The sequence below is a fragment of the Humulus lupulus genome, chromosome 2, assembly GCF_963169125.1.
Source record: "Humulus lupulus chromosome 2, drHumLupu1.1, whole genome shotgun sequence".
NCBI lineage: Eukaryota > Viridiplantae > Streptophyta > Magnoliopsida > Rosales > Cannabaceae > Humulus > Humulus lupulus.
Genome location: NC_084794.1, coordinates 94,068,290 through 94,089,281, shown reverse-complemented (window position 1 = coordinate 94,089,281; position 20,992 = coordinate 94,068,290). Strand labels below are relative to the sequence as shown.

At 39.8% G+C, this 20,992-nt stretch overlaps 1 protein-coding gene across 1 annotated transcript; it reads right to left on the bottom strand.

The window, feature by feature from the left end:
* Positions 1-10,983: 10,983 nt before the first annotated feature.
* LOC133814535 (uncharacterized) lies at positions 10,984-15,096 on the bottom strand. The gene has a single exon (XM_062247482.1). It carries the CDS (start codon positions 15,094-15,096, stop codon positions 10,984-10,986), a length of 4,113 nt encoding a protein of 1,370 aa, XP_062103466.1.
* Between the last annotated feature and the right edge of the window lie 5,896 nt (positions 15,097-20,992).

Below are 20,992 nucleotides of genomic sequence, written 5' to 3'. Positions count from 1 at the left end.
CAAAATTCAACATTTTAAGATATATTTTATACACATTAATCTATTATTTAATATTATCTAATTATAATTAATATTTCACAAAACTATAATAAAAAATACTACAAAACACCCTAAACCACTCTTTTCTTAATAAAAATATAAGTTCGAAAGTATTAAAATAACTCTAATTCCTAGAGTTATCAATGGGTGCAATAGATTGATTATTGTTTGTCTTCAGTCAAATACAATATGGTTAGTGGAGGCAATGAATAGGGCCTATATGTCTGAATAGAGGAATCAGACAAGGTGATCCAATTTCACCTTATTTTGTTTATAATCTCCGTTGAAGGGTTATATGCTCTGATTAGGAAGTATGAGTCCCAAGGTTGGCTTCATGGATACAAAGTGGCGAGGGACTGCTCCCAGAGTATCCCATCTATTTTTTGTTGATGACAGTTACTTATACTATAAGGCCACTATACAGGAAGCGGGAAAGGTTCTTAGCCTACTAGACCGATTTGAAGCAGCATCGGGCCAACAAGTTAATTTGGCCAAGTCCTTAGTTTTCTTCAGTAATAACACAGGTTAGTTGATCCAAAATCAGGTGCGTACTCTAATCGGAATTCAGGAGGCTTTGGAGGAGAGTAAATATCTGGGGCTACCTAGCATAATGAGAAGGAACAAGACATCATTATTGGGTTTTCTAAAGGAGAGGGTTCGGAAAAGAATTCAGAGTTGGGATGGTAAACTTTTATTTAGAGCTGGGAAAGAGGTGCTTATAAAAATAGTGGTTCAAGCTTTCCCTAATTACTCTATGAATGTTTTTCTTCTTCCTTTAGAGGTGTGTAAAGATATGGAGAGAATTATGAGTAGATTTTGGTGGAATTCGTCTTCTAGTGAAAGAAAAGGTATTCGTTGGATGAGTTAGGATCGTATGAGTGGCCATAAGCATTATGGTGGTATAGGATTTCGAAACCTAAGGGATTTTAATCTCTCTCTATTGGGAATGTAAGGGTGGGGATCATTGTAGAGACAAAATTCGTTAGTGGGAAAGATATTATTCAAGGCTCGCTATTTCCCAAATGGAACGTTCTTGAATGAAACGATGGGTTCCAATGCAAGTTTCATATGGATGAGTATTTGGGAGGCTCAATCACTACTAAAAAAAAGGTCATTTGTAACAATTCCTAACTGCCACAATTGATTTTTTGCGTCAGTTTTGAAACTAACGCGGAATCCCATGACGCGAACTAGCCTGACATTTGCGTCAGTTGGGCACTATCACAAATGCCAAGTTTGTGACAGTTGGGCACTGACGCAAATGTTATATTAAAAAAATAAAATAAAATAAAAAAGTTATGAAGCTCGTCCAGTGTACCCAGCCCCCAGCCACCCCATGCAACCCCAGCCCCCTTGTACCCAGTCCCCAGCTAGCCACCTCTCAACCCCCGCAACCCCAGCCACCCCCCACGACCCCAGCCACATACATGACCCCTGCGAACCCAGTCAGAAAAAAAATCAAGAGGACAGTTTTTGGGGTTTGGTTTTTCAAACAATATAATCTTCAAAAAAAAAATCTATACAAAAAAAAAACTATGTATAAGGTTCATAAACATATTATATTCATCATTTTAACCTTAAAATTAAAAAAAGAAAGAAAGGAAAAAAGCTCACCAAAATGGGTCTAGGAAGTCGGAGGCATCGCTGGTTCTTGAGAGAAAACCTAAGTTTTGAATTTGGGAGAATAAGGGGCTCGTGGTCAATGGCTGGGATTTAATACTGGGCGCACTGTTTGCGTCAGTGCCCCACTGACGCAAACACACCGTTAGCGTCAGTTGCCCACTGATGCAAACAGTTCGTTCACAACGGCAGTTGCCCACTGGCGCAAACTTTGCCAATTAACAGCATCAATGTTATCACTGACGCAAATGCCCCTGCATTTGTGGCAGTGCTCAACTGCCACAAATGCTGATTTTCATTCAACGGTGTCAATCAACTGCATTGACTGACACAAAAGAGGTATTTTGGTGTAGTGTCAAGAAAGGTGCTATATTGAGTATTGGTACATGTGGTAATGCGCATATACTTAACAAACCTTGGCTGCCTGACCTGAACAACCCTTATGTAGTATCAACACATCCTAGCTTGGCACAAAACATAGTGGAGTCGTTGATGAGAGTAGAAGCTCGACAATGGGATGAGGAGATTCTTGCTGATTTGTTTGATTGCGGAGACAGAGATTGACACTTATTATACCATTAAGTGATTCTGCCCCTCAAGATTACTAGCAATGGGTGTTATACGGTAAAAAATGCATATAATCTGCTTCAATAGGAAGGTGGGAGAGGTCGAACAGAAGACAACTCAAGTTTCTGGCGCAAGATGTGAAATCTCAAGATACCGTCAAAGGCCAAAAATCTCCTATAGAGAGTAGTGTCTCCCAACACTAGTACATCTACAAAGCATTGATGTCAATGTGTGTTCTCCAGTATGTAGATGGCTGAGGAATCTATTGTGCATAGCTTAGTGCTATGTAATTTTACAAATAGCTGCTGGAATAGATCCATTGCAGCTGGTGTACAACATGGGACGTTCAATGACTTTGCTTCATGGTTAGTGAGTATATTTCAGTTAAGGGATAACGTAGCTATAGTCGAATCAGACATGCTTTGTTGGGTCCTTTGGAAAGCACAAAATGATGTGGTGTGGAATGAGAAGGTTTCTTCAGTAGATAAGGAAATATTATCAACAAAAACAAGTCTTGAACAATGATTAGCTACTCAGAAAAGATGTCCAGAACCATCTCTGTCATTTCACAGGAGTAGAGATGGGTGTGAGCAATGGAACAAGCCAATAGAAAATATGATCAAGGTAAATGTTGATGTCGCTACCTTTGTTAGTGAAGGAAACTATGGATTTGGGTGTGAGGCTAGGATTCATGATGGGGAGGTGATAGAAGTCTGTTAGTGAAGCCCAAGAGGTTGGCCCAATTACGTTAGAGCCCAAAGGAGTGCAAGAACATATGAGAAGCTGGGAAAAGGGTTCGGCCCAGGATGCTGAAGAAGCTATGTTCGCTGAAGAGGCGCACAACTCAGAGGCAAGAGACTCGAGCAGGAACAAAGCATGGGAGAACCGAGCGTGTGCCAAAAGGGAGCGTGCGAAGCCTCGCTGGATGAGGGAGTACGTGATGAGGCTGGGAAGTTGAGAGTATGTGAGGTCATGTAACTAATTTCAGTTAATTTGTATTTGGCTAGAGAGTATATATTGTTTGGCTTTTGAAAATACTGGGTTATGTTGAATGAAATAGAAATTTGATTGCCTTGGAGATTTTCTCTGTCTCGAAGAGAGCTTGACACTAACACTGGTGCTTTCATTACTTTCTTCCTCCTTCATTATGAAGAACAAAGAGATTGCATCACTTTTGCAGGCTTTGGACCTCAAATGGGAACAACGTTTTGAGTCCCAACTGGGGCATCTCAAGTCTTTGCTGGATGAACGTTTGGCTCAATTATCATCACCATCGTCGCCGAGCATGGGTGGGGAGGCAAGTGCCATTCGTGAGCAGGTGCCGCGTGGGAATGGAAGGCAATTTGATGTTGATTCCGACTCCTGTGAATTGAATTCGATTATCAAAAATTTGCGGGTTAAGGTTTCACGTTGTGATGGTCAGAATGTTGATGATTATATTTACAAGATCAACAAATTTTTTGATCTGCACAGAGTTGCCCCAGCTACGTGACTTGCTGTAGTCGCCTTTCACTTGGATGGAGCTCCGTCAACTTGGTTCCAATGGATGGAAAAGGGAGGCTCAATTACAGACTGGGACTCATTCATTTCGACATTCCAACTATGATTTGGGGCCTTAATCTATGATGATCCTCTGGGTAGGATTTCGAAGCTCACTCAGACGAGTCGTGTTTCTCATTTCCGGGCGGAATTCGAATCCCTCATGCCGCGCATTTCGGGTGTAGGCGATTCTATGTTCTTGAATTTTTTTATATGGGGACTCAAGTCAGACATCCGACGGGAATTGTTGCTGGAAAAACCGATCGATTTGGCGGATGCTATGGAAAAGGCTCAGTTATTTGAGGATCGGAATGAGGATTTAGTAAGTCAACAGAAATCGGAGGGCCATCGCTTGGGTTGGTCGACAAGGGCCGTGACGGCTACCCCATTCAATCCGCCAGTTGCCTTTACTGCTTCTAAACATGGTTACACTGCTCCCAACATTACAAATCAGCCACCAATAACTCAGGCAGGTATCGCCCTGCTTCCTGTAAAAAAATTGACTCCCGCTGAAATGAAAGACCGTCGCGAGAAAGGCCTCTGTTATACTTGTGATGAGAAATTCAGTTATGGTCATAAGTGCAAGAATAGGATGCTGATTATGTGTGTTCAAGAGGATGAGCTTGAGACAGGAACTGAAACAGACGGACAGGACTTCGACACTGCAGAAGAGGAAGTGAGTCTCAATTCACTTTCGAATTCGATGAACCCCAGAATTTTTCGTACTACCGCCAAACACGGCAAAGAGTCCTTGGAGGTGCTAGTAGATACGGGCAACAACAACAATTTTATCCAGGAGGCCTTGGTTTATCAACTACAACTGCTTTCGGAGGAGACCAAGCGATTCAAAGTCTATATGGGTACTGGGCATTTCCTTTTGTGTTTGAAGATTTGTAAAGGAGTCGAACTAGTTTTGCAGGGACACAAGTTTGTTGTGGATCTTTATGTGTTGCCGATTTCTAGTCTAGAGGTGGTTCTTGGAATGCAATGGTTGCAGACTTTAGGTCCATGTATTCATGATCATAAAGAACTCACTATGGAGTTTTCATGGAAAGGTAGTGTGGTGAAGTTAAAAGGATTGACTGATGTTTCGGCACATCAGTTCTCTTACGCTCAATTTAATGCCCTATTGCAAGAAGGTGACGTGAAGATGTTGTACCGTTTGTCTGCTGTTTTGGAAGACCAAGGCACGACCGTGGCTACCTTACCTGATTTAAAGGCACATTTTCCTGCACCGGGCAAGGGTATTCTCACTCAATATGCTGACATTTTTACTGAACCCAAGGAGTTGCCTCCTTACCGAAGTGTGGACCATCGCATCTTCTTACAACCGGGTTCACCTCCTGTGAACGTAAGGCCTTATCGGTACCCGCATTTTCAGAAGGACGTCATTGAGAAGTTGGTGCAAGAAATGATGGAAATGGGATTTATTCGACAAAGCACCAGCCCATACTCATCTCCAGTTTTGCTTGTTAAGAAGAAGGATAGCACGTGGCGATTTTGCGTGGATTATAGAGCTCTTAACGGAATTACAGTCAAAGATCGTTTTCCTATTCCGACTATTGATGAGTTGCTAGACGAATTGGGTAGTGCTGAGGTGTTTTCTAAGTTGGATTTGAGGGCTGGCTATCATCAAATTCGTATGGACAGACAAGATGTTCACAAGACAGCTTTCCGTACTCACGAGGGACACTATGAATTTGTGGTCATGCCATTCGGACTCACTAACGCCCTATCCACATTTCAGGCGGCTATGAACCAGGTTTTTCACCCATTTTTGCGTCATTTCGTCATTGTTTTCTTCGATGACATTCTCATATACAGCAGCAATGAGGAGGAGCATGTTACTCATTTAAAACAGGTACTGCAGTTGCTTAGGGAACACACCTTCTTTGCTAAACTCAGCAAGTGCCAATTTTTTCAGCGGACTATTGAGTATTTGGGCCATTTAGTTTCCTCCAACATAGTACAGGCCGATCCTTCGAAGGTAGCAGCCATGGTCAATTGGCTGATTCCACACACTCTTAAACAGTTGAGGGGTTTTCTCGGCCTTACAGGGTATTATCGTCGTTTTGTGGCTCACTATGCCACTATTGCAGCGCCACTTATTGAGTTACTAAAGCGAGACAGCTTTGTATGGACTACACTAGCAGCCACGGCATTCACCCAGCTCAAGCAGGCTATGACCGACACCCCTGTTCTTAAGCTGCCAGATTTTTCCAAAGTATTTATTTTGGAAACGGATGCATCCAATGTCGGCATAGGCGGGGTACTTATGCAGGACGGGCATCCCTTAGCCTATTTCAGCAAGAAATTGGGCCCTCACTTTGCGGGTGCTTCAGCCTCTATCCGTGAAATGAGGGCCATTGTCGAAGCGGTTTCGAAGTGGCGTCAATACTTGTTGGGGCGACATTTCATCATACGAACGGACCATAAAAGCCTCCGTGAGCTGCTTACACAGGTTATACAAACGTCGGAGCAGCAACAATTCATCAGAAAGTTGTTGGGTTTCTAATTTTCAATCGAACACAAGGCAGGAAAATATAATTGTGTGGCTGATGCTCTTTCCAGGCAGCATGAAGGGTCACTCTCATCCTTGCACTTAGCCATTAGTGCTGGGCGTTTTGATTTTCTAGAAGAATTGCGCCAAGAGAACATCACTTGTCCGGGTCTTCGCCTATTCCATGAGCAATTACAGCAAGGGAAATTAGATGCTACTTAATACACGGTTAGAGAGGGGTTGTTATATTACCACCAGAAATTGTACATCAGCCAACACTCCAACTTAAAGCAACCATTGCTGCAAGAGTTTCATGCTTCTCCTTTGGGGGGACACGCAGGGGCAATCCGCACATATCTCAGGCTGAGTTCCAATTTTTTTTGGCAGGGTATGCGCAAGGATGTGCGCCATTTTGTATTGGCATGTTTGGTCTGTCAAACGATCAAATATTCGCCAACCGCACCTTATGGGCTGCTTCAACCATTAGAGATTCCCGAGCGAGTGTGGGAAGACTTGGCTATGGAATTTATTGTGGGATTGCCTAATTCACATGGAGGACCAATATCTTGGTGGTTGTGGATAGGTTCACAAAGTATGCCCATTTTGGAGCTCTCCCGAACCATTATTCCGCGACTAAAGTAGCTGATCTTTTTTCCAACATGGTGATTCGCCTTCATGGTATGCCTCGAACTATTGTCTTAGACAGAGACCCAATATTCACTAGTGCTTTTTGGAAGAAATTGTTTGAATTGATGGGTATGACATTGAAGATGAGCTCTTCTTACCACCCGCAAATGATGGTCAAACCGAGGTCACCAATCGTTATCTTGAGCAGTATTTGCGTGCCTTTACAGCCAAGCATCCTAAACAGTGGAGCAAATTCTTATCATGGGCAGAATACCATTACAACACCAGCTATCACTTCGCTATTGGCATGACCCCTTTCCAGGTAGTTTATGGCCGTACTCCTCCGTCCATACCAGCGTACACTCGTGGTGCTACTACTATTCAGGCCGTGGAAGCTGATTTACTGACGTGGGATGAGATTCTTCACCATTTGAAGCACAACTTACAGCAGGCACAACAAAGGATGCAACAACAGGCCAATAAAAAGCGCCGCGATATTGAATTCCGGGTCGGTGAGTTGGTGCTGGTCAAACTCCAGCCTTACAGGCAAACTACTGTGGCCCACCGTCTCAATTCCAAGTTATGTTGTCGTTACTTTGGCCCCTTTGCAGTCCTAGCTCGTGCGGGTCCAGTCGCTTACACACTGAAGCTTCCTCAAGGGAGTCGCATTCATCCCACTTTCCATGTTTCTTTACTGAAACCATACCATGGCAGCCAGCCAATAACTTGTTACCCGCTGCCAGAATTAAGCATTGCCAACAAACCTGTTATGGTTCCATTGGCCGTTATCGCTACTCGGATTCACATGAGGAATAACAAGCCTACTTGGCAAGTACTGGTTCAGTGGTCTCTAAGCTCGCCTTAAGATGCCACTTGGGAAGATTTCGACACGTTCGTTCAGATGTACAAGCTGCCCAACCTTGCAGACAAGGTTTGTTTCGGGGAGGGGAGTAGTGTTAGTGAAGCCCAAGAGGTTGGCCCAATTACGTTAGAGCCCAAAGGAGTGCAAGAACATATGAGAAGCTGGGAAAAGGGTTCGGCCCAGGATGCTGAAGAAGCTGTGTTTGGTGAAGAGGCGCACAACTCAGAGACAAGAGACTCGAGCAGCAACAAAGCATGGGAGAACCGAGCGTGTGCCAAAAGGGAGCGTGCGAAGCCTCGCTGGATGAGGGAGTACGTGATGAGGCTGGGAAGTTAAGAGTATGTGAGGTCATGTAACTAATTTTAGTTAATTTGTATTTGGCTAGAGAGTATATATTGTTTGGCTGTTGAAAATACTGGGTTATGTTGAATGAAATAGCAATTTGATTGTCAGATCCAGAGTGGGAAGAGTGAAGCCAATGGAGGCGGAAGCCCCGAGAGTCAAGGAAGTGCTAAATTGGATCAATCAAAAAGCTTGGCAATTGACAATCATTGAACATATTGTCTCAACGTAGTACAAGCCATTCGTAGAACTGCAAGAATGGTTTCTGCATTTGGTTTAGTAATCAATGATTGTAAAGTCTAGTTGGGTAGTCTAAGTAATGTTGAAGTATTTTTTGTTAAATAGTCTGCAAACAAAGTTGCTCATTATCTTGCTAGAGAATCTTGTTTCTATATTCGTATTTTTGGAGAGGTTGCTAGAGAATCTTGTTTCTATACTCGTATTTTTGGAGAGGGTGATATCCATACTTCTTTGATGTATCTTTTAATGGATGATATTTCCAATTAATAAAGTTTGATACATTTACTAAAAAAAAGTATAATTTAGAGACCAGAAATTTTTATTCCAAATTAGATTGCTTTGGGAAAGAGTCAATTAATTTTAATAATGAGATAAACAGCATTTAGTAACAATCAAATCCTAAAATTGTATTATGTATAATGAAATTATTAAGTAGGACAAGCTAGGTAGCATTACCGTACCTTTGTCGTCCCTGTTTTTAATCCCTATCTATTGAATTACCAGATAGCAAATCATTTCTAAATTTCTTTTCTCAATTTAACTATCTTAATTAAGTCAACAATATATAACAAAGTTTTTTTTTTTTTTGTCGAAGTTAATGGGTATTTTTTTTTTTTTTTGAATTAGGAGCTTGCTGTATGAAAGAATTCAATACCGTGGGCTCTTAATTTATGGGTCATTTTCAAGTCAGTATAGAAACAAATTTTGTAGGTTCGTCGTCTAGTGTATGCTTTTCTCCTATGAATTATGGTTCACAATGCCAAACTTGTGTCATTTTCAATTGCCTTTTGTCAATTATCATGTACCAAAAATTACGCAAAAATTCACTATTTATATGGGGCACATGTGTATACATATATTCATGTATATGTGTGCACATATCATATATTTTCATTAATCTTCTTCAATAATTAAAGAAAATATGGTTAATGGTTTAGGTCAGTACTTAATGATTATGTCAAATATATATTTATTGATGATTATATTAATTTTAGTCATTGGATTGTTATTGAACGGTTGTGATTAATTTAATAATTGACTAAAAATATTTAAAATTTAATTATAATTAGTAACTAGTTACAAAAATTAAGTATTTTAATCAAAATATTAGATAGAATTTTTTTAGCAATTAAAATTTGTAATTATTTTTAACTTTTTTACGTAAGTCCCTAATATAATTTTTTGAGGTTTTAGTAGGGTTTTCCCTTGAATTATATGTGGTTAAGCAAACTAGCTCTTGAAACTTAAAAACGAGTAATTAAGTTCTCAAATTTTCAAATTAGTAGCAATTTACTCATTACGGTTGACATGACATAAAATAATAATTTTTCTAATTTAAATTAATAAAATCAAATACTTTTAACTAAAAACAAAATAACTAACAGTTTTTTTAATCAAATCAAATAAACAAGCAAAAAACATGAAAGAAGAAAAAATGAGATGTAGATAGATATGAGAATGGGTGAGAGAGAGAGAGAGTTTGAGATGGAGAAAGATCAAAAGTTTTTAAAATTAGATTTAATTCTTTAAAAAAAATTAATAATAATAATTTAATTTGGCCACATGGCCAGGAATATAATTAAAAAAACATAGATTTATTTTTTTTTAGTAAAATTAGTTTTTATTTTATGGTGTAAGAGTTAATTATATAAAGTTTTTCTTAAAAAAATAATAGTCAATTATTTAAAGTTAAATATTAAAAGTTTAAATAAGAATAAAATATAAAATAATTAAAGGTTCTTGGTTGTAAAAAAATTAATAAAAAAAATAATTAATTATGAATTACACAAATTATAAATACATAATTAATATATTAATAACTATTAATTTAATTCTTACAACATTTTTTTTAATGTTAACATATTGTAACCTGTTATTTTTTTGAAACAAAAAAGGAGTTTTATTAGCAAAAATCCTTCAAAATTACACCCACAATGGCAGGAGTCAAATCAACACTCCTGATAATACGATCAGCATGTGAAAGGGATGCTCTTGCAACAACATGAGCAACATCATTCGCAGATCGCTTAACAAAAACAATACTAATATTCTTATCTTTCATCAATTGTTTACAATCAGAAATAATGCCCTCAAAATAAGAATCCATTGAGACTGAACTGCGGAGAGATTGTATCACTGTAAGACAGTCAGTCTCAATCACTACATGGCTCCAATATTTCTTCTTGAGCCAGCTCAGCGCTTCCCTCACCCCCATAGCTTCTGCCATCTCAGGAGACACGACTCCCTGTCTACAACATGTTATGGCCTCAATAAAGTGACCCTGATCATCACGAGCAACACAAGCAAAGCTATAAGTTGAGGCCTCGGTGAACAAAGATGCATCAACATTGATTTTGATCACTCCAGGCGCAGGCTTAATCCACTTCTCTGCCCCATCATCACTGGTCAGGAAAGCTGCGGTTGGTACCTCAAACTTATCCTGAGCTCTAGTCCACTGAACTAGGGTGCTATGGGCGAGGTTACAAACCATGTTCACCCTCGCACATTTACCCTTCCACACACTATCATTGCGCACCCTCCATAGTGCCCAACAGGTCATAGCCTCAATCTTCAACTGGTCGTCATCAAGAGTCTGGAATAAAGTTTCTAGCCACGCAGTAAAAGTGCCATGAACTTGAGTGGTGACTCAAATACCAATACGGTCCCAGCACGCCCTAGCTATAGGGCACTCCACCAAGCAATGACTAGTTAACTCCCTGGCAGAATGGCACATTGGGCAAATTGTGTCTACATCGACATGTTTTAAGCGTAGCTGTTCTTTAGTGGGAAGACAATTTGTGGATGCCCGCCAAAGCAAATCTTTAACCTTAGGAGGGACACGGAGTTTCCAGAGTTTTTTCCAAAAGCACTCCTGAATAGTATGAGCCCCACCATCCTTCCCAAGTTGTAGATATCGATAAGTGCTCTTAACTGAAAACTGCCCAGAGGACTCAAAAGCCCAAAACCACGTATCAAGACGACTTGAACTTAGAGGAATGCTTAAGATGAGAAGCGCATCCCTATTATTAAACAAATCTCGCACAAAGTCTTCGTCCCAGGCAACTCTCCCAGTGTCCATCAAAGAGGCAACTTTCTGATTGGCTAACTCCGGGCGGATAGTACTAACTCTCGGGTTCTCAACACAGGGTAACCAAGGATCTTGTTCAATATTAATTTGCAACCCGTTCCCAACTCGAATTCTCGCTCCAGCACGTACAAGCTCCTTTGTTTCGAATATACTGCGCCAAATATAGCTGGGATTACTCCCCAATTCAGCTGCTAAAAAATCGCCATCTCCAAAATACCTTGCAGAAAAAACCTTCGCCACCAAGGTATGGGGCCGACACAATAGCCGCCACCCTTGTTTACTGAGTAAGGCCAAATTGAACTCACGAAGGTTTCTGAAGCCCATACCCCCATGTGATTTATGAAGTGTCAGCTTCTCCCAACTCTTCCAATGAATGCCTCTATTGTTCTTAGAGGATGATCGCCACCAGTACTGGCACATCAATTGCTCCATTTCATTGCACAAGCCTACTGGCAAAAGGAAGACATTCATGGCATAGCTTGGTAATGATTGGGCCACTGTCTTCAGTAACAACTCCTTGCCAGTTTTAGAGAGAAATTTTCCTTCCCAGCTTTGAATTCTTCTCCTCATTTTCTCTTTCAAGAAACCCAGAATAGTGGTCTTGTTCCTACCTAAGATGTTAGGGAGCCCCAAGTATGAGCTAGCTTCCCCTGCTTCACTTATCTTTAGCACGGAGCAAATTATGGATTTGATTTCAGGCTTGGTATTTAAGCTGAAGAAGACAGAGGATTTACTTAGGTTCACCTGTTGACCAGAAGCCAGTTGGAAGTAGTCCAGAATCTCCATCACACTACTTGTTGAATTCTCAGTGGCTTTGCAGTACAAGTAGCTATCATCAACAAAAAACATATGGTAAATGGCAGGGGCCCTCCTTGCCACTTTACACCCCTGAATCTTCCCTCGCCTTTGATAGTCCGAGATCAGAGCGGAAAGACCTTCTGCGCAAATAATGAAGAGATAAGGTGATACTGGGTCTCCTTGTCGCAGACCCCTACTTGGAATGATTGGTCCCAACTCATGATTACCAGAGATGATCTTATATGAAATTGAGCTGACACACCTCATTACAATCCTGATCCAATGCTCACTGAAGCCCATCTTACTTAACATTGCCTGAAGAAATCCCCATTCAACTCTGTCATATGCCTTACTCATATCAAGCTTGATTTCCATATAACCATCCTTTACGGATGCCTTCTTCTTCAGATAATGCATGACTTCAAAAGAGACCATAATGTTATCTGTAATCAATCTACCACGAATAAAAGCACTCTGGGTCTCAGATATAATATTATGTAATATTTTCTTCAATCTATTAGCCACCACTTTGGATACAATCTTGTAAATAACATTACACAAAGCAATAGGCCTAAGATCCCCCATAGTTTCAGGTTTAGGTTTCTTAGGAATGAGTACAACATGAGTATCACTTAAATGATCTGGGAACTCAGTAAACATAAAGAAATGTTGTACTAACCACACCACATCAGCACCTACAATGTCCCAGTATTTCTGATGGAAACTTGGGTTGAAACCATCCGGGCCCGGTGACTTGTCGGGGTGCATCTGGAACAAGGCTGCCTTTACTTCTCCCTCCTCAACTGGGGCAAGTAGCTCCAAATTGACCTCTTCTGAGATGCTCGACAGGACACAACTAGTGACACGCTCCCAATCAGTGTGAGAAGCAGTGAAGATCTTCCTGAAGTAATCACATATGACACCATCCAAACCATTATCCCAATCCACCCACGAACCACGATCATCTTTAAGGGAAGAAAGCTGATTTGTGCGTTTCCTGGTACTGGCACACGCATGAAAGAACTTGGTATTTTGATCTCCAGCCTGTAACCAAAGTTGCTTTGAGCGTTGCCGCCAAAAGATCTCTTTTTGTGTAAGCACCTCAACTAGACAGCTCTGCGCCTCATGATACCTGCGAGCAGACTCCTCATCCCTGCGCCCTTTAAAGTGTTTCAGCAGCTTGTTACATTCAATGATTCGATCCTTGAAATTTCCTGTTATATCCCGACCCCACTCAGCTAGCGCCGTACTACAGCACTTGATTTTATCATAGAGAGTGATAGTATTGAAGTGCATCCACTTATCTTGGATAATATGGTGACACATAGGCTCTCTACTCCAGGCGTTCTCAAATCTGAACCTCCTAAAAAAAGTCTCACACTTCCTGTAGGCAAGATTCAACCAAATTGGGGAATGATCAGATACTGAAATCTCCAAATTGACTAACGATGCTGCACTGAAAATTGATCTCCATTGTTGTGAAAATAGAGCCCGGCCAAGCCTAATCTCAATCCAATTTGGTGTACCTCTTCCTCTCTCCCATGTGTATGGGTAGCCAATTAGATCCATGTCATTCAACCCACAGTCCACCAGCACTTCTTGAAACCCATTAATTAAGCTACTAGGATACGCCCGGCCTCCTCTCTTGTCCCCTTGATGAAGCACATTATTAAGATCCCCCATTACACACCAGGGCAACCCAGATGATCTAGCTAACTGACGCAGAGTGCTCCAAGTGGTATGGCGTAAATTACGTTGAGGCGCCCCATAGAAACCAGTAAAATGAAACTCAGGATGATTATCCAGATTCAGCACAATATCAATATGATTGCAACTGAAACTCAATAAGCGCCCTTCCTCCTCTTTTCTCCACAACATTGCTAATCCACCCCTATGCCCCTGAGCATCCACCACAAAGCTACCTTCAAAACCCATCTGCCACTTTAACACATCAATCTTTTCTTGCTTAGTAAAAGTTTCACAAAGGAAAATCACATTGGGTTTCTTTTGAAATACAATTTCCTTAAGGAATTGAACAGTTCGCGGGTTCCCAAGCCCACGGCAATTCCAACTCAAGAGACTCATAATTCTTGGCGGGTCCAATTGATGGTACCCGCCTTTTCCACGTTTTTTTTGAAGAATACCCACTTCTGAATTTTTTGTCTCCATTTCATTTGGGCTAGCTTGTGCTGAAAATTGATGAGAATTAGAGGCCTCAAAGTGATTGGAAAGCCCAGCCCGATTTAATTCTCTTTCCTCCACCAATCGGCCCAAGTCTGGGGTAGTAACAAGGCCCAGACTTGAATCATTATCATCACCCACGTGGGCCCTGCGCCTCTTGTTTGCTGCCAATAAAGTCCCGTGACTTTTGATTGCCACTATCCCTTGAAAATCGGTTGCTTTATTATCCTCCATAAAATCCAAATTCTCCCCATTAATATGCAGACCTGAAACTCCTTTCATTCTGCCTCCCTCCTTCGTCAATGCCCGATTTTCCCTCCCAATATTAACGCCTGAAACTGTTCCGGCTTCCCCCGAAAAATTCGCCCCAGATCGCGCCTGAACACCCCCGGGATCTTCCTCGACGGATCGCGCACCAGTAACGGCCGAATTCCACGATGTCCGCCCCAAGTTCGTCGCTGGAACGGGTGAACTCGAGTCTGCATGTCGTGAAGTCGGTCTCATCCCTGCCCCTGTCGGAGTCGCCGCCTCTCCTGCCGCATCTCTACCGACCCCGTGGCTAGTCTGCTCCACCTTACCCGACCGAAGCCATTGAACCCCTATGAGGTTCTTCTGGCGTCTAGGAGCAGCTCTCATAAACACCCCATACGGTTTTTCAATGTCTTCGTTTGTCACTAAAAATGGAACAACCATAGTTACGAAACCATTAAAATTTCTCTCTCATAATATTGCAAATCGATCTCCGAACTTATTGTTCCGATAGCTTACGATGAGACTGTTGGCTGGTGATTTTCTACTTGGCCAATGACAAGGAACAAATTGGTGGTATTTTTTTCCATTTAAATTTAGGTTAGAATTTGGTTAGAATTTAATTTTTTTTTTTGTTTAATTAATAAATTTATAAAATAATTTCAATGTAATAAACATTTTTTATTTTAGAAGTTTCATTAAGATTTTTTTAGTTTCGTATTTATTTTTTTAGTATCTTATTATTTAATTATTATATATTTTTTTGATAAAAAAAATTTAACTAAATAAATTTGGGTTTTCTTAATAAAACTAACAAATATTTTTTTACTAAACTTAGTGAAAATGAATTATAAACTCATTTCTTTATGTATATCACATACAAAGGTATTATTACTATTTTTTTATAAATATATTTTAATTTTAAAAAGAATATTAATTAAATAAATTGATGTGATTTTGGTTAAATTCGAAAATGTTTCTACCAAAATTAATAGAAATGAAAAATCTTAAATTGATTTATTATATTCAAGGTACTAATTAAAACAATAGAGTAGTATATTGGTCCTAAGACAAACAACATAATACTAAAATGATATTAATCGAACAATAAGGGTACTTCTAGCAAAAAAAAAATAAAAAAATAAGTTACTATAAGTTGGCTTTAAGAAAAACAACATAGTGATAAAATAGAATAGCTCCTAAATAATTATTATAAATACACTAGTGTTTTACCTAAAATACTGGTGAGATGACGCTGTAAGGATTTTAGACACGTGGCAGCTAAAACGACAATATAATTAATAAGGGATCTAGTCGACACTCGACCAGTTGACAGGGAATCCCAAGAAGGTTCGTCACACAATTGATACAAACTCAGTCAAAGCAGCACTTAACACTACCGACCAGGCTGGTTGATGCCCACTCGACAGGGCTGGTCGACTATTCTGGAAGAAGTGCTTAGAATCCGTTGACACGGATATTTCTTAGAGATTTCCCATTTCAAATGCAAAATGTATTATTTATACATTATTTTATTATTGCTTGTTATGCATGTCCTATAAGGTCCACAATCCATCTGTTTAAATTCATAAGCCCATAAATAGATAGCTTAGTGAATCATTATTTTCTACAATGAATATTCTAGACAAAAGCTATCATACTTTTACACTGATTCTTGTATTCTTTCAAGCTTACTAAACTCAACTGATTCTAGCTCATCTGATCGTGGATTTGAGATTTTCTCAGTAATGATAGAGTAGATTTTATAGTGTTTTAGGGAATTTTTGAGCTTATTTAGTAATGTTTGTGGAGAATGATGCTTTTGTTGCTTCTGTTTGTTAATGTTTCAGAATCTATGTAAATATGGAAAAATGGACTAAGTTATGGTGGTTTTTGGGTGATTCTGAATTAGGAGACATATGCCAAAAATGATTGATGGTTGATATCATGTTTGGGATCAAAAAGAAGAATTTTGGTGAAAAAAGACAATTTGAGCCGCGGCATTGAGCTTAAGGGTCGCGGCGTTGTGCTAGATAGAGATGACCAAATCCTGTGAAGTCGAGGGTCGCGACGCCTACATGTTGAGCTGCGACGCTATTGTTTGGGGAATTAGAGTCGCATCACACCACCTTAAGGGCCGCGACGCTTGTCGAGGCAGTGGCAAGACAAATTTCAACTTTTGGATACAGGAAATGGCTCTTCAGTCGGCTAGATTTCAAATTAGGGCATTTTAAGTAGGGGCAAAAGCAATATTTCACATTTCACACACAAGAAACTATATAAGCATCATTATGATGATTTTTGAAGGACAACCCGAAGGAGAGACTCAAAACACTTTGTGGCGGAAAATGATTGAAGACCTACTAGTTTTTATCATTATTATTATTCTTCTTATTTTTTCTATTGTAGTGATGTCTATACTTAGTTTACTGGAGTTGATTATGTTTATTATGAACTAATTTCTTATTTACAGCGTTAATGGATTATTCTTGAAACCTTATGATTATCTAATGCAATTTTTATGAATTTCCTATCAATGTTGTGAATTATTTGTCTTTTGTTTAATGCTTGTGAATGTTTGATCACCATTTGCATGATTTATGAGATTTTAACTTGAGATCTGAGAAGTGAAGGATAAATATGTTATAGTCAAATAATCATAAATTTATATTGGACGAGAGTACAAGTATGATTTATGTTGCTTAGGGATTACGTGTTTAATGCCTGCAATATGTTAATTTATCACAAAGATGTAGGAGATTTGCTTATTGTAGAGAGTTATAAGTCATTGTAAGATTATAATTTATAGTTGTAAACTACGATCACGATAGAGATAAGAATTCTTAAATTCGCATTAGAGAGGCATAAGGTGGATAGTTGATGAAGTTAGTAACTCTATATCTTTATCCATTGAATTAATATATTTATTATTGAGTTCTCTATTGTTCTGCTTAATTGTTTATTTCTTTTAGTTTAGTAAATTCTATATTCATTATTCGTCAAATCAATTAGAAATAAAGATTGATTCTTGATAATTAGTAACAATCCTCATGGGAATGATACTCTACTAACTACTTTATTACTTGTTTACGATTGCGTATACTTGTGTGCATAATTTTCACAACAAGTAATAAAAGTATCTAAGTGGGTGTAGGTCATTACCAACATGAGGCCGAACCACTATAAAATCTTTCATGTCAATTTAGTTTAGTTCTCATTTTTCATATCGTTTATTTGACTCAGTTTCGTTGACCAAATCCGAGGTCAACATTTTGGGCTTTCATTGAGAGTTGAACTCAAGAAGACCAACACTTGGTTACTAATTACCAACCATGCCTACTAAGAAGAATCAAGGCCAATAGTCGGGCCAGGTGTCCAAGGGAGTTACAGAAGAGGAACCTTAGGTTGAGTTGGAGGAAGAAAGCGAGGAGATGGATGCTGAAACCTTGCGAGTAGCATTGGGAATGTTGCAAGATGAGTTAGCCACCCTGAAAGCTAACCAGGAGAGTGTGGTTGAAACAATGATAATGCAACAAATGGAGATTGACGTGCAATGATGAGAGATGAATGATAGGCAAGCAGAAATGGATCGCCGATAGAGGGATGCCACCGCTGCCTTTGAAGCTGCTATATAGTTGACTCAGGGATGTCAACTTGGGTTGATCCCTCAGCGTCCTGAGTAGCATCAAAATCATGTAACACCTCAGAATTCGCAATGCCAAGAACAACCTCGAGCAGCTCGAAAGGAAGACCAGCCACAAAAATCTGGTAGATAAAATGAGTAGTGTCAACCTCAATAGTCTAGTCGACAGGACGAGCAACCACCATGGGAAAATAGGGATGAGCAGCATCGCCGAAGCCCAAGGCGTCTGGTCACTGATGAACATGTTCTACCTAGATGGGAACCAAAAAATATCCCACCAGGAAATAAAAGACAACATGACATAGGCTCTGCGGTCGGAGGACCCCCACGACATATGAATGACCTGGGACCTAGCGACCAATGCATGCTGCAAAGGTCGCCACCTATTTATCGAGATGACCTCGGTCACAGAGAAAGAGGTAGTAGTTATAGTCGGTCACGGAAAAATCAGTCTCAATATAGAGATAGACATGACTACAATAAATGAGATTCTGAGTTTTACCAGAATTAAAGGAGGGAAGTTGGTCGACAGGATGAGAGGAGGTGAGGATAGCAAGTGCCCCCTCCCATGAACGGTCGACCAGAAAGCCAAAATGCAAGGGCGCGAACAAGAAGCACAAATGTGTTTGATCGCCTAGGAAAAGAAGACCAGAGTCACAGAGAAGAGGACCCGCAATTTGTGCTGAATGATTGAAGGGAAAGACACGATGAACACATTACAGCAACCGCCCCTGCTCCCACAATTCCATCAGCAATGCAGGCATAGATAGATGCTTTGAGTCGGGTTGTTTAACAACTAGTAAAGAATAAAACTTCTAATATTGAATACGATCGATGGAAATACACTCCATTTATCAGTAGAGTTGCCTATGTAGAAGTCCCGAGTAAGTTTAAAATGCCATTCCTGCCCAACTACACTAGAAAAGAAGACTCTGTATCTCACGTTAATAAGTTTGAGATACAAAAGGATATTCATAAAGTATTTGAAGATGCTCGATGTAGGATATTTCTAGGAACATTGTCTGATGTTGTCCAATAATGATACTTTAAGTTTTAACCTGCTACAATCACTTCCTGGGAAATGTTCGTCAAGGAATTCAACGGACATTTCTATGCTGCTCGCATACACCCAATAGAAGCCAAACCAGTTGGTAGATATAAGACAGAAGGATGATGAACCTTTGAAAGAGTACATACAAAGGTTCATGAGAGCAGCTGCTCATGCCAAGTTTGTTGGAGATGAAGGGAATATGATGGCCATTACAGCAAGGGTAAAAAGACAATCACCATTATGGAATAGCCTACGAAAAAATGAAGTCAAAACTACCCAAGAATTCCTAGATCGAGCAGATAAGTACATTAAGTTAGAAGACACCAAAGCCAATGAAGGAAAGGCAAACGAGATAGCAACAAACAAGAAGGAGGATCAGCCAAGGATGGTAGTAATACGAGCAAGCCAAATAATGGTGGAAAAAATGATAAAAACAGGGGAAAATGAGCAAACAATGACTTTGCTACCTCCGATACCAAACACTCAAAACTGACCAAGTATGAGCCAAGATTCACCAACTACACAACCTTGGTCAAAAGTCGAGCAGATGTGTATTAGGCCAGTCATACTTCTGTGCCATATAAGCGATCGAATATATCAGAAAGGGATACACACAAAATATGTCGCTTTCATAAGGACTATGGCTATAACACGAATGAATGCAATCAGTTGAAATATGAGATTAAGTTTCTGAGACGACAAGGCCAATTGAGGTGATATGTCCGAGCAGGGGTTGACCCCCAATCAAGGGCTATTAGAGGTAACGAGCAAACATGAGGGCATCAATGCTCACTATAATGTCCCAAATTCCCTAATATGGCTTAATGCATGGATTAGAGGACCAGGAAGGCCATAATTGATTTATTATGCAATTATGTGATTAAATGAATGATTATGTAGATTATATGATGATAATTGCATGCATGTGGGCCTACTTCTTATTAGAAGGGAAATTTGTAATTTTGCCCGCTAAGGGCATATTGTATATTTATGTGCATGTTGGTGATTTATGGGTGAGACTACATCATAATGTGGATATGTTTGAGCTATTCTTCATGAGACGATCTTAGGTTGCAAGATTAGCGGTTTAGTCATACGGGATTAATTTCCTAGCTCGGGGTAAGTTTGAAGGTAATTTGATGCTTAGTACATCACCGGAATGAATGGGTAATGGGATATGATTTAGTTACTATTTGAGAATATTGGGAGTAATGGGAATTGGAGGACGTTAATTATAATTAACGGGATAGACGGGAAATGACTGTTTTGCCCTTGGGCGGCTATAACACTCTGGTTACTCCAAGACCGTTACTGTGGACTTTAAACAATGCTTAACTCGCTAAATGAATCATTTGGTTATAAACGTGCATCTACGTGTTATTAATAGGCTACAGTGAAAAATCTCGATCAAAAGGAATGAATCTATTTTATTTAAAACATAAAACTCTACATAGGCCCATAAAAGTGTTTACAAAGTTATTTACAATCCAAAATGGTCATTACAGTGTAAAAATTACCACCTGCCGACCTAAGCAGCAAAAATAGGGTTAACCCCTAGTTCCTCTAAGAAACACCTTTGCCATGGTGGTCAAGTGGCCGCATATGTACACATCGCCACCTAAGCTCTCCACTCAAGGGCGGGTGAG

What these genes read in the sequence shown, in the direction of transcription:
- LOC133814535 (XM_062247482.1), bottom strand. Translation starts at nt 15,096, where the DNA reads ATGGTTGTTCCATTTTTAGTGACAAACGAAGACATTGAAAAACCGTAT.